Consider the following 14,276-nt stretch of genomic DNA (forward strand, 5'->3'; position numbering starts at 1 on the left):
GGTCCATCCCACCACAGCCTCAGGTAAAACCTGATCCACTTTCTGTTACTATAGAAAAGATTTGTCTTTTCTAGTGCTTCATATACTAGTCAATGGAATCACATAGTATGGTTAAGGGGAAAAACCACAAATGGCATCACTCATGCCAAAACCCATGATACCAAACCTAGATTTAACACCTGATCTAATTGCAGTTTCAACCCCTACTAGAAACATTTTTTAAATTGATTTTTAAAGAGAGGGGAAGGGAGAGGGAGAGAGAGAACATCTACTAGTATGTGAGAGAGAAACATTGATGTGAGAGAGAAACCTGCATCAGCTGCCTCCTGCATGGCCCCCACCGGGGATTGAGCCAGAAACCCGGGCATGTGCCCTGATCGGGAATCCAACCCAACTCTTCTGTCACGAGACGATGCCCAACCAAGTGAGCCACCCTGGTCAGGGCCAGAAACATAATTTTAGTCAACTAATATGAAAGTTTCTGGTCAAGCCCTGGCTGGTTTGGCTCAGTGGATAGAGCATCAGCCTGCAGACTGAAGGGTCCCAGGTTTGATTCCAGTCAAGGGCACATGCCTGTGTTGCAGGCTTGATCCTCAGTGGAGGGCGTGCAGGAGGCAGTCAATGAATGATTCTCTCTTATCATGGGTGTTTCTATCTCTCTTTCCCTCTCCCTTCTCTCTGAAATCAATAAAGATAAAAAGAAAAAAGAAAAAAAAAAAGAAAAGAAAAAGGGTGCTTGAAAAAGGTTGCGTTTTAAAAAAAAAAGTTTCTGGTCAAGAACCAGTAAAGTAACTGTCACTATCCCCCACCCCATAGAAAGAAGAGGCCATCTACATGAATAAAACCCTCCCCTTAAGATCCGTGGAAGTGGGGTATCTCTTTCCTCACTGAGTGCTGGGAGTGGAGTCCGTATGATATCTTGAGAAAAAGAATTTTCTGAGACTTGCATGGGAGGATGAGTGATTTTTATTTGTGTGAAATGACACCCCTGGGTTTCCGGTGTCCCATTTCCCTTAATCCAGTCCTGGAAGAAGTGTAGTTAGGGCTTCAGTAGAGCTGAAATCAGAGCCAGTGCCCAGAGTTTCCACTCCATGTGGCAGCCGGCTCCATTAGTCCACTGTGTGCGGGCGAATGAGGGGAGCCAAGAGAGTGTGCCCCCTGCCCAGGAGTCCCAAGGGAGCCAAGAGCACCAGAGAGCGAACTCCTCCGTTCAGGGAATTAAGTATCTCAAATCGTCCCACACCTGCAGTGGCCATATCCACTCTGTTCCCAGGTGTGACTGACACCAAGCACCTTCCTGATGTCACCCCAACTTTATGGGCATGTGTCTATTCTCCTCCTTGTCCAGGCCCTTCCTTCCCCGAGCAATCTGTGGGGAGCAGACTGGACAATGGCTCCCTGGACAGTGTAAAGAAAGCATGTCAAACTCACGGCCCGCATGCGGCCCACAACAAATATTTTTGCGGCCTAGCCAATATAATAATATGTAAGAAACGTTTTTAATAAAAATTTCATAACTTAATTTTTAACTTTCAAAAAAATATTTTTATTGACTTTTTACAGAAAGGAAGGGAGAGGGATAGAGAGAAACATCAATGATAGAGAAACAGATCAGCTGCCTCCTGCACGTCCCCCCACTGGGGATCAAACCTGCAACCAAGGTATATGCCCTCGACCGGAATCGAACCTGGGACCTTCCAGTCCACAGCCCGATGCTCTATCCAGTGAGCCAAACTGGTCAGGGAATGTTTAACTTTTTAAGAAATTGCCCAATTATCTCCCAAAATGGCTGCTCTATTTTACATTTCCATGTAGGAAGGTTTCAGTTTCTCTACATCATTACCAACACTTGCTATTAACTGTCTTTATTTTTTAATGTTTTTACTTATTTCAGCAAGGAAGGGAAAAGTAGATACAGAAACATCAATAATGGGAATCTTTGATCAGCTGCCACGTGCACACCCCATACTGGGGATTGAGCCAGCAACTTGGGCATGTGCCCCGACCAGGAATCAATCGAACCAAACCTCCTGGTTCATAGGTCAATGCTCAACCACTGAGCCATGCCAGCCGGGCTTGTCTTTTTTATCAGAGCCAGTCTAGTGGGCGTGTAGTGGTATCTCATCGTGGTCTGTACCAAAGCCAGTGCTTTCTGGCAGGACACTGCTGGTTTCTGCAGCCTGACCCAGGCAAGCAGATACAGCGTTTCCCCTTTTTCTGGGGAGGGCCATACTCCAGTACCCTATCCGTCCCGTCCTGTCCTATATGATCCCTTAGCGTCTGTCACATGGCGTGGAGGATATTGAAGTTATCTCGCTGCCACCCAAGGCGAGCCTAGTATATAAGTTCTCTTAATAAACATTTTTTATTTTTAATAAATCTTTATTGTTCAGATTATTACATTTGTTCCTCTTTCCCACCCCCCCCCCATAGCTCCCCTCCACCCGGTTCCCACCCCACCCCATGCCCTAAACCCCCCCACACTGTCCTCATCCATAAGTGTATGATTTTTGTCCAGTCTCTTCCCGCCCCCAACACACCCCTTTCCCCCCAAGGATTGTCAGTCCACTCCCTTTCTATGCCCCTGATTCTATTATATTCACCAGTTTATTCTGTTCATCAGATTTTTTTATTCACTTGATTTTTAGATTCACTTGTTGATACATATGTATTTGTTGTTCATAATTTTTATATTTACCTTTTTCTTCTTCTTCCTCTTCTTCTTAAAGAATACCCTTCAGCATTTCATATAGTCCTTGTTTGGTGGTGATGAACTCCTTTAGCTTTTTCTTATCTGTGAAGCTCTTTATCTGACCTTCAATTCTGAATGATAGCTTTGCTGGGTAGAGTAATCTTGGTTGTAGGTTCTTGTTATTCATCACTTTGAATATTTCTTGCCACTCCCTTCTGGCCTGCATAGTTTCTGTTGAGAAATCAGCTGACAATCGTATGGGTACTCCCTTGTAGGTAAACTGTTTTTCTCTTGCTGCTTTTAATATTCTTTGTCTTTTGCTCTTGGCATTTTAATTATGATGTGTCTTGGTGTGGTCCTCTTTGGATTCCTTTTGTTTGGGGTTCTTTGTGCTTCCTGGACTTGTAAGTCTATTTCTTTCACCAGGTGGGGGAAGTTTTGTCATTATTTCTTCAAATAGGGTTTCAATATCTTGCTCTCTCTCTTCTTCTGGCACCCCCATAATTCGGATGTTGGTATGCTTGAAGTTGTCCCAGAGGTTCCTTACACTATCTTCATATTTTTGGATTCTTTTTTCTTTTCCAGTTGGGTGTTTTTTGCTTCTTTGTATTTCAAATCTTTGACTTGATTATTGTAATCCTCTAGTCTGCTGTTGGATCTCTGTATATTATTTTTTATTTCAGTCAGTGTATGCTTAATTTCTAGTTGGTCCTTTTTCATATCCTTGAGAGTCTCGCTAAATTTATCGGCCTTTTCTAGGAAATTCTTGAAAAACCTTATAACCGTGGTTTTGAACTCTATATCCTGTAGTTTGCTTTCCTCCATTTCTGTCATTTGTGACCTGTTTCTTTGTCTCCACATTTTGGCTGCTTCCCTGTGTTGATAGAGTGGCTTTGTGTGCTAGGTGTCCTATAGGGCCCAGTGGCTCAGCCTCCCCAGTTACCTGAGGTGGACACTCTTGGTGCACCCCTTTGTGGGCTGTGTGCACAGTCTTATTGTAGTTAAGTCTTGATTGTTGTTGGTATCACTGGGAGGAATTGACCTCCAGGCCAATTTGCTGTGAGGATCAGCTGTGTCTACGCTGGGAGAACTTCTGTGCTGGAGACACCCTTATGGAGCATGACTTGCTTCACTGGGGCTTTGATGCTCACTGAGTCTGCCCCCTGAGTGTGTCCCTTATGGATCTGAGGAGTTGTAATCTGGATGGTCCCACTCTGACCACTGGGTACACTGGCTCTTGGATCTATAAGGAGGTGCTAATTTAGCCTCTGCCTGAGGCTACCCAGCAGGAGCTACGGAGAGATCTGCAGATTCCTCTTCTTTGTTTGGGTTTTGGAGGTGCCCAGCGGAGGCCCAGCTGTGAAGCAATGCAAGCTGCTGGGGGGCCTTGGGCCTTCTTTTGGAAGTTCTTGGTCTCTCTGACCCAGTTGCAGTTTGTTAGGTAATTTTAGATTTCAAAGGACCAGGCCATTCATATGCAAAAGCCTCTGCACACAGCTTGGGTGGGGCTGGGTCTCAGGGCGGAGCCAACAGCAATGGCTTCCCGTCAGCCCTGCCCTAAGAGGCCCCCGGGTCTCAGTGTCCCTCAGTAATTGCTACAAGCACCTCTGAGAGAAAGCTGCCCTCGAGTTCCACCCGATGCCAGACAGTCCAGTTTCTCCCCGTATGAGTCTGGGTCCCCAGAGTCTCGCCCGGAACTGGAGTTCAGAGCAGTTGGGAGCTTGTGTCTCCCTCCGATTGAAAAAGCCAGCCGTGTATTCAGTTGCCAGCCCTCTCCAGGCATGTGCCTGCGTACCTCTGCCTTTACTTCCTCACCTCCTCTGAGTATCAGTGTGATTTTCTCTTTCCTTCTAGTTGTAGAATTTCCACTCAGCCAGCCTTCCTATGGTTCTGGATGATGTTCGTTTTGTCCTTTAGTTGTAGTTTTGAAGTGGTTGTGCGAGGCAGCAATTTCAGGTGTTTACCTATGCCGCCATCTTGGTTTCTCTCTCTCTTAATAAACTCTTGCTATAATGATGGAGTTACCAGCTTCTTCTTATGGTCTCTTGGCCCTGGGAAACTTTATGTAACACATGTAACAGTTTAGTAAAAGACAGGATAAAGTTTACAGATGAACAGCTTGATGCAGAGATACACAGGGCCAGGTCTGGGAGGGTCCCAAGTACAGGAGCTTCCATCCCTTTGGAGTTGGGGTGCATCATCCTCCAAGTACATGGCTCACCAATACATCCAACACATGGAAGCTTTATGATCCCATTACTTGATGATTTTTAGGGAGGCCTGATCAATCATTAACTGCATTTTAGCCCCTTTCCTTTCTCCAGAGAATTGGAGGGGGAGGGATGACTGAAAGTTCCAAGTGTCTAATCATGTCTTGGTCTTTCTGGTGGCAATCTCCATTCAGGAGCCCACCAAGAGCCACCTCATTAGAACAAAAGATTTCTATCACACAGGAAATTCTAAGGGATTTAGCAACTCTGTGTCTGCCTGAAAAATCGTGATTGCTAATGAAAATTAGCTTTTGTGTTCTGATCCCAATGCCCTGAGGCAGATGTTTTGAAGTTCAGCTGACACATACTACATGCTGTGCCATGATGTCCATTTTCAGTCTTCTTTTCACTCAAGTGGCTTTTTAAAAAATATATATTTTATTGATTTTTATAAAGAGAAGAAGAAAGAGGGAGGTAGAGAGAGAAACATCACATTCTACACACTGCCTCCTACACTCACCCTACTGGGGATGGAGCCTGCAACTCAGGCAAGTACCCTGGACCAGAATCAACCTTTCAGTGCACGGGACGACGCCCAACCAACCGAGCCACACCAGCCAGGGCTCTTCAGATGACTTTGAAATCTTCCATTCACAGAGGAGTTCAGCACTCCCATGCCTACCTGTTGCCTTCCTTTCTCTTTAATCTCTGTCATTCAAACCCAGATGCAGAGTCTCAGGTTCTGTGGTGCTTCCTGAAGGTAGCTATCTAGAACAGATTAGCATTTTTTTCAGATTTATTAAAACAAAATATTTAAATAGTTTTTCAGAGTACTGCAGATTCCCACGAACTGCAAGGAACTAATTTTAAGTCATAATGGGTAGGAAGCAGTATGAAAACAAGAAGTGTCACCGCCCAGCCCAAAGAGAAGCTAAAGAACAAGCAGCCCCACAGGAGGATGAACCAGAGGGGTGGGCATCTTTCCTGCTAAGTCTGCTCTTCCTATGAAGGCACTTTGCAGAAAAGGGAGTGTATAACCAACTCTACAGAAAATGGAGGTGCTGCCTAGCCGGCGTGGCTCAGTGGTTGAGGTCACGGTTTGATTCCCGGTCAGGGCACATGCCCAGGTTGTGGGCTCGATCCCTAGTAGGGGATGTGTAGAAGGCAGCCGATCAATATCTCTCTCTCATCATTGATGTTTCTATCTCTCTCTCCCTCTCCCTTCCTCTCTGAAATCAATAAAAAAATATTTTTTAAAATGGAGGTGCTGGGTAAAGTGTGTGCATTTTTTATGACAGTGTCCTTCTGTTCAGTACTGTTTGATTTATTGTTTTTATCAAGTTTTATACAGGTGCAGAAAAAACAAAGCTACATTAGTACAGAGAACGGTTTACTGTTGTTTCAGAGAAAGGCTAATATCACTGAGTATCTTAGAAGCTGGACTGAAATCACATGATTTTGCTTCCCTAGTTTTGGAAGTATTCCTCTTGGTTGCCAAGATAAGGGATTCACTGACATCCACAGCAACTATGGCATTTGCCTGTGGTGTGGGGAAACTAAAACTTATTTAGGTCCTCTTCTCCTTTCCTCTGTGCCATCAGAATGAACTTCATGTCCTTAAACTCAGACCTCCTTTTCTCACAGGTTTCAAATCTAGTCTTTTCACTGACAACACTGAGATGGAGTCCCTCAAAGGGGCCAGGGACTATTGGAGTGTTTGTGTTTGTGTGTATTTTTAAATTCTGCAATTTTAATTAAATTTCCTCATCAAATAGACTTTCTTTGGTTTTATAGCTTTTCATTTTCTGTACTCTATGGAAATAAGGAAATTTGAAAGTTGCTATATACCATGGTCACCCATGACCTGCCTGAAAAATCCTAATTGCTAATGAAAATTAGCCTATCTAATAAAGAGGGAATATGCTAATTGACCCTCACACCATCACAAAGATGGTGGTGCCCACAACCACAAGATGGTGGCACCCAGTCCCCTCTTCCCCGCCAGGGTGGCAGGTGCGCAGCAAGGCTGGGCGCCTGCCTCCAGAGTCCCCCACTCCCCTCAGCCCCCCAGCTGCCCAGGGCCAGCCGGAGGCTCAGGTAACCAGGGCCACCCGAGGCTCAGGTAACCAGAGCCGACCAAGGCTTGCGCTGCCGGCAGTGGCAGCAACAGAGGTGTGATGGGGCGTTGCCTTCCCTGATCGCTGGGTTGCCTCCTGCCCCTGAGGGCTCCCAAACTGTGAGAGGGGGCAGGCCAGGCTGAGGGACCTCCCCCCTCCAGTGCATGAATTTTCATGCACCGGGCCTCTAGTCTTTTATAACACAGAAACAATTTGGAGAAAGAGAGAGAGAAAGAGAGAGAGAGAGAAATATGAATGAGAATGAATCAGTGAATCACTGGATCACTGGCTTGGATAAAATATTCCTGGACTCTAATTTCATATCATTCAGACAACCTTCTGAGGGCTCATTTGAGGTCTCAAGTGTCCTGATGATAGGAAAAGAAAGCTTTGGAAAGTGAGTGTGAGGGTTTATTTGTGGAAACTGACATTCTAATTCTAAAATAGGATGGAATTATAAGTAAAATTATGTGGAAATTCAAAAGACTGAGAAAGCCAAAGCAATCTTTAAAAACATATTGTTGAACTAGAGGCCTGGTGCATGAATTCATGCACAGGTGGGGTCTGGCCAGCCTGCCCTGATGGGGTCCAATCAAAGCCGGGCCAGCGGGGGAGAGGGGATACAGGAGGTTGGCTGGCTGGCGCCACCCCCGATCATGGTTGGGGGGGGCCTATCAGGGGCCAGGCCAGCTGGGGGGAGGGGCTGTGGACAGTTGTGGGGGGGGTGGCGATCAGGGCCCCGATTGGGCCAGTTGGCTGCCGCAGAGCATGTCATAGCGACCAGTCGTTCCGTCATTCCAGTCGCTTGGCTTTTATATATATAGACTAGAGGTCTGATGCATGAAATTTGTGCAAGAGCAGGCCTTCCTTCCCCCAGCTGCCGACACCAGTTCCCTCCAGCACCCGGCAAGTACCCAGGACCCAGGCTTCCCTCGCAGCCCTGGCTTTGTCCAGAAAGATGTCCGGTCTAATTAGCATATTATGCTTTTATTATTATAGATTATTTGCACTACCAGCTATGAAGATTTATTATACGCTACAATAAGAAAATATGGCTCTAGCTGGGTTTTCTCAGTGGCTAGAGCATCAGCCCAGGGACCGAAGGGTCCCAGGTTTGATTCCAGTCAAGTACATGTACCTCGGTTGCAGGCTCAATCCCCAGCCCCAGGTTGGGGCACATGTGGGAGGCAACCAATCAATATGTCCCTCTCACATTGATATTTCTCTCTCTGTGTCTCCCTTTCTTCCTTTCTCTCTAAAAAATCAGTGGAAAATATCCTTGGTTGAGGATTAACAAAAAAAGAGAAGGAAGGAAGGAAGGAAGGAAGGAAGGAAGGAAGGAAGGAAGGGAGGAAGGAAGGGAGAGAAAGAAAAAGGGAGGGAGGAAGGGAAGGAGGGAGGGAGGAAGGGAGGGAAGAAAAGAAAAGAAAAGAAAAGAGCCGAAACCGGTTTGGCTCAGTGGATAGAGTGTCGGCCTGCGGACTGGAAGGTTCTAGGTTCGATTCCGGTCAAGGGCATGTACATTGGTTGAGGGCACATCCCCCGTGGGGGGTGTGCAGGAGGAAGCTGATTGATGTTTCTCTCTCATCGATGTTTCTAGCTCTCTATCCCTCTCCTTTCCTCTCTGTGAAGAATCAATAAAATATATATAAAAATAAAATAAAATAAAAGAAAAGAAAAGAAAAAATGGTATCAGTGCAAGAATAGATAGAGGCTTCCAGTCAAGATGGCAGCATAGGTACATGCAGTACTTGAATCCTCCCAAAACCACATAAAAAATACAACTAATCTGCCTTTTGCCTTGTTGCTACAGAGAGAGTAAGATGGGTCACCAGCAACTCTACTGGAGCCATCTGAGGAAATTCGACCAGAGTTCTCGTTCTTGCTGTGTCGGCTCAAACCGCCACAGTCTGATCTGGAAATACAGCCTCAACACGTGCCACCAGTGTTTCTGTCAGTAAGCGAAGGACATAGGCTTCATTAAGTTCGACTAAGTCCGTGGTCGGCAAACTGCGGCTCGTGAGCTACATGCGGCTCTTTGGCCCCTTTAGTGTGGCTCTTCCACAAAATACCACGGCCTGGGCGAGTCTATTTTGAAGAAGTGGTGTTAGAAGAAGTTTAAGGTTAAAAAATTTGGCTCTCAAAAGAAATTTCAATCGTTGTACTGTTGATATTTGGCTCTGTTGACTAATGAGTTTGCCGACCACTGGACTAAGTGAACTTCATGAATGGGTAGTTCAAGACATCTACCTTATGACAGAATGCTATCTCTTTGTATATCCTATCTAATAAAAGAGTAATATACAAATTGACCATCACTCCAACACACAAGATGGCCACCCCCATGTGGTCAAAGATGGCCACCCCCATGTGGACACAAGATGGCCAGCAGGGGAGGGCAGTTGGGAAGGACCAGGCCTGCAAAGGAGGGCAGTTGGGGGTGACCAGGCCTGCAGGGGAGGGCAATTGGGGGCGATCAGGCCTGCAGGGGAGGGTAGTTAGGGGTCAGCAGAGGAGGGCAGTTAGAGACAACCACGCCTGCAGGGGAAGGCATTTATGGGGGACCAGGCCTTCAGGGGAGGGCAGTTGGGGGCAATAGGGCCGGCAGGGGAGCAGTTAGGTGTTAATCAGGCTGGCAGGGGAGTGGTTAGGGGGTGATCAGGCTTGCAGGCAGAAACAGTTAGGGACAATCAGGCAGGCAGGCAGGGGAGCAGTTGGGAGAGGGATGTCTTCTGAGGGGTCCCAGATTGGAGAGGGTGCAGGCTGGGCTGAGGGACACACCCTCCCAGTGCACAAATTTTGTGCACCAGGCCTCTAGTTGAATGTAAAAATCATAATGAATGAGCAAGGAATCTAATGAACAAAATAAACTGATGAATAAAATAGAATCAGAGGCATGGAAACATGGAACTGACTAATCTCAGAGGGAAGGGGGGGAGAGATTAACCAAGTATCTTATATGCATATATACATTACCTATGGACACAGACAGTGGGTGGTGAAGGCCTGAGGCAGAGTTGGAACCAGGTGGAGGAGGTCAATGGGGGGAAAAAGAAGGTACATCTGTACAATACTCTCAACAATAAATATTATTTTAATATTAAAAAAAAAGGTAAAAAGAAAGAAAGGCAAACCACAGTCTGGAAGAAAATATATCTGACAAATATGTAGCATTAAATAACTCCTTATACACAATAACAAACAATCTAGTACAAAATAAATGGACAAAACTTGAACAACCTCACCAAGGAGGGTAACAAATAGCACATGAAAAGACACCCAACTTCATTAGCTGTGATAAATTAAATTAAAACCACAATTTAGACACACCCACTAAAATGACTACAATTAAAAAGATTTACTATACAAAGTGTTGTCAAGTACGTGGAGGAACAGAAACTCTTTCACTGGTGGTGGGGATGTGGTACAACCATTCTGGGAAGTTTCGTAACTTCACAGAGAAGTAAACATGTGCCTACCATATGACCCAGTCATTCCACCCCTGAGTACTCATTCACGAGAAATGAATGTACATGGACACCCAAAGGCTTGTACACAGGTGTTCACAACAGCTGTACTTGTAATAGCCCCCAAACTGGAAACAACCCAAATTTCCATCAACAGATGGATAGAAAAACAAATTGTGGTATTTCCATACAAGGGAATACTACTCATCAATAAAGGGAACGAATTGTTGATAAATGCAGCATGAATGAATCTCAAAATAATTATGCTGTAAGAAGCTAGTGCAAAAAAGTGCATACTAAATTGCATTTATATACAATTCTAGAAAATGCAAATGAATCTATAGTGATAGGACAGAGGAAACTTCGGATAATGAATACCTCCATATCTTAATTTCATACATTATCAGAACATATCAAATATATGTATTTTATTATCAACTGTAACTCAGTAAGTGTTCTAGAAAAACACTGTCCAGGAGGTGACACAACCACCTGGCTCTGCCCCAGGGTGTGAGCTCTCCTGGGGCTGGGTCTGAGCCCTGGTAAGGAGGCCTAATTCTGTGGTGCCATTTCTGCAGCTCCCTGTGGGGTTGGGCTGAAGCTTATCTCCTCTTGAGGCCACACTGTAACCTCCCTTCAGCTCTTTTCCCTCCCCTGTCCTGCTTTCCTCACTCCCTTCTTCTGGGAGCACTTCTCCAATGAATCCAACAATTCTCACCGCAGGCTCTGCTTCTAGGGAATCTGACCCAGGACACCCTACATTAGCCTCACCTTGTTCACGCCCCTAGAACACATTCCTATCTCAGGCTGTGCTGCGCCCCTGCCCCCAAGAATGATGGCTTCCACACATCCCTAGAGGAGCACCTCAAACACAGTCGGCACTCGGTAAACGTGCTGAATGGAAACAGGAGGGCCCAGGGTCTGTGTTATGGCTCGGCAGGCAGCTCCTCTTTTGTTGTGGGCTGATCGGGCCGGAGGCATTGTGAGTCATAACAGCTGGACCTCAGCTGAGCGGTTCAGAGATGGTGCCAAGCCTGGGGCAGCAGCTCAGCACCTCCAACACATCCTCCAGGTGTGGGACAACAAGCAGTGAGGATTCTCAAGCAAGGGTTCTCTGGAAAGATGCAACCTCAAGTGTGAGCCTGGCTGTTACCTCTTGGGTCCTCTGTAGGCTTTCAAAGATGTGTCCCTGAGCCACATCTAGTACATAGCACTCCCCCCCCCGCCCGACAGCCTCTACCCAGCTATATGTGAGGAATAAGCGTGTGTTGAATTAATGAAGGCATGACAGAGGGACCCCAGCCCCAGAGTTCTTTCCCCTTTCCACACCTGATGGGGAGAAGAGGAATTTAAGAGAGCATATAGTCCTCTTCTCACATACAACAGAATCAGCACTTACAGGGAGATGAGGGGTGGGGAAGGGGGAGAAGGAAAACGGGACCTGTCGGCTTTCTGGACTTTAGCTCCCTTGAGGATGTGGTCTGCTTGGGACCAAAGTCAGATGTAGTCTGCAAAACTCCTGTTACCTCAAGCCCTAAGCAGAGGTCCTAGCCCATGGCACATGCCCCCAGGTGACACTGAGCACACTGGACTGTGAACTATCTACACACACGTCTGGCTTCCCAGCCGGACCAGCAGCATCCTGAAGGCAGACACAGGCTGGAACCCCCTGCCCCGACCAGGGCCTGGCACAGAGCAGGTGCTAGTCCGAGGCTGCAGAACAGCTGCACGATGAGGGCAATCGTGCTGCTGGTTGTGCTAGACATCCTACCAGATACTTTGCAGATCCAGACCTAGCCCTGGCGTTGTAAGCCTTCAGCAGTGCCCTCTCACCCTCAGAAGGAAGTCTGTGCGCTCCTCCCCCTGTCCAGCTCCCTCTTCTGCTATTCCCAGCTCAGTCCTGGACACCAACCCCACCCCAAGTTCTTCCTTGCCTCTGGAACATGCAAGCCTAGCCTGGCTCTTCACTCGCCCTAGGGGCTCTCCCTTATCCACCCCCAATCCACCTGGCAAAGTCCCGCACATCTTTGAAGGACCCGTTTCTGGTATTATTCCCTCCTCCCCCACCCGGGACCCCTCCCAGCAGCCACCAGTGCTCAGAGAGCAGGGGTCTGGCTCTTCATTGGCTTTTCTGTCCTCAGGGTCTAACCCAGGGTGGCCTCTGGGAAGATGGTTTCGGGGGACCGCTGCAAGTAGGACTGGGCAGGGAAGGGCTCTCAGTGGTCAAGACCTGCCCACCAGGCCTTGCGATTTGAGGGGGCAACCGTCACCGAGCAGGCTGCTCAACAATTCTCAGCTCAGGCTCTGCTTCTAGGGAGTCTGACCCATGACACCCTACATTAGCTTCCTCTTGTTCTCTCCCCTAGAACACATTCCTATCTCGGGCTGAGCTGACGCCCTCCCCCAGCAGTGCCCCTGACTTGCTTTCATCATTCAGAACACCAGGGGTCCCAAGGCAAGGGCGCAGCCCCGGTCACCAGCGTCCTCGCTTCTCCACTCTGGGCGCCCACACGCCTGCCGGGGCCCACCTGGTCCTCGACCTGAAGGCCTCCGGGTGCCCGGCCATGGACTTCGCCAGCGGCCTACGGGAGCGGCTGCGGCAGTTCTGGGCCAACCACTTCTCGCAGCGCTTCTCGCCGCGGCGCCCGCCGCTGCGCCGCGTCTCCTCCATGTCCACCTTCTACCTGCTGGACCACCGCACGCGCCACGCGGAGCTGGGGCTCAGCTACGGCGCGCCGCGCACGCGCCTCGGCGACCGGGCCTTCGTGTTCCGCGGCGGCCGCTGGGCACCCGAGGGCCTGCCAGGGCGGTCGAGGCCGTCGCTGCCCTCGCCGACCTCCTCGGGCTGGAAGGCGCAGATGCAGCACAGCAGCCAGGTGCTGCTGGAGGAGAACAACTACCTGCGGCTGCAGCAGGAGGTGCTCATGGACATGCTCACCGAGACCACCGCGCGCATGCACCTGCTGGAGCTGGCGGACGAGGCCCACCCGCCCGCCGCGCGCCCGGCCGAGGACGCGGCGCAGGCGCGAGGGGGCGGGCGGCGTCCTCACGCCCGGGTCCTGGTGACGCAATAAAGCCCGTGCGACCCCCGCGCGCCTCCCCTCCCAGCCGCCTGGCGCGTTTGTGGGGCTCCGCGGAGGGGCCCGGGGCGCCCGCGGACAGGTGACAGCCGCAGGCAGCCTCGGGAGTGGACGGGAGGGCCGGGCCGGGCCGGACAGTTGTGTGTGGCCCGCTGGGGACGCGGGGTGGGAGTCAGGCTTACAGCGGGCGGGGGCGGGGGTGGGGGGGGCAGTGAGTGTGTGGTAATGTGGGGGGCAGCGGGACAGATAGTGACATTCTCGGGGGACGCCGGGCGAAGTCCGAAGTCCGGGAACCTGGGGCGCTCTGGGATGGAGGGCGCGGCGAGGCGGGCGCAGCCGCGCGGGGGCGGGGACCTTGCCCTGGGCCCTCCCGGCCTGGAGCGCTGGAGGGTTTCGGCCCCGGGTAAGTGTATTTTACGACCAGGAAACTGTGCCCCGAAAGCAGCTTTCTGGAAACTTTGGGCTCCGCCTCCTCACCTGGCTGTTTTTGGGGGTTTTGGCGAATCGCTTCTCCGTTGCAGGCCTCCTTTTCTTGGATTTGACCAACTCACCGTATTTTAAAATTTTGTGTTAGTTGCCAACATTTAAGAATTTGGATTATTTCACGTTAAAAATCCAGATTTTCTGTGTTCTCCAGAAAATCCGGAAGACTTGGCCTCCCTGGACCTTCATTCTATTCCAGCAGCTGTTGTGTTGAGCTGAACTGTGGC

At 49.0% G+C, this 14,276-nt stretch overlaps 1 protein-coding gene and 1 pseudogene across 1 annotated transcript; both read left to right on the plus strand.

The window, feature by feature from the left end:
• Nucleotides 1–8,842: 8,842 nt before the first annotated feature.
• LOC129149262 (40S ribosomal protein S29-like) lies at nt 8,843–9,013 on the plus strand (annotated as a pseudogene).
• A 2,525-nt stretch (nt 9,014–11,538) lies between these two features.
• Nucleotides 11,539–13,560, plus strand: CBY3 (chibby family member 3). The gene is made up of 2 exons (XM_054718306.1): nt 11,539–11,622; nt 12,853–13,560. The coding sequence occupies exon 2, from the start codon at nt 13,051–13,053 to the stop codon at nt 13,558–13,560; it is 510 nt and encodes a 169-aa protein (XP_054574281.1). The 5' UTR covers nt 11,539–11,622; nt 12,853–13,050.
• Nucleotides 13,561–14,276: the final 716 nt, after the last annotated feature.

Source organism: Eptesicus fuscus, chromosome 6, assembly GCF_027574615.1.
Source record: "Eptesicus fuscus isolate TK198812 chromosome 6, DD_ASM_mEF_20220401, whole genome shotgun sequence".
Classification (NCBI taxonomy): domain Eukaryota; kingdom Metazoa; phylum Chordata; class Mammalia; order Chiroptera; family Vespertilionidae; genus Eptesicus; species Eptesicus fuscus.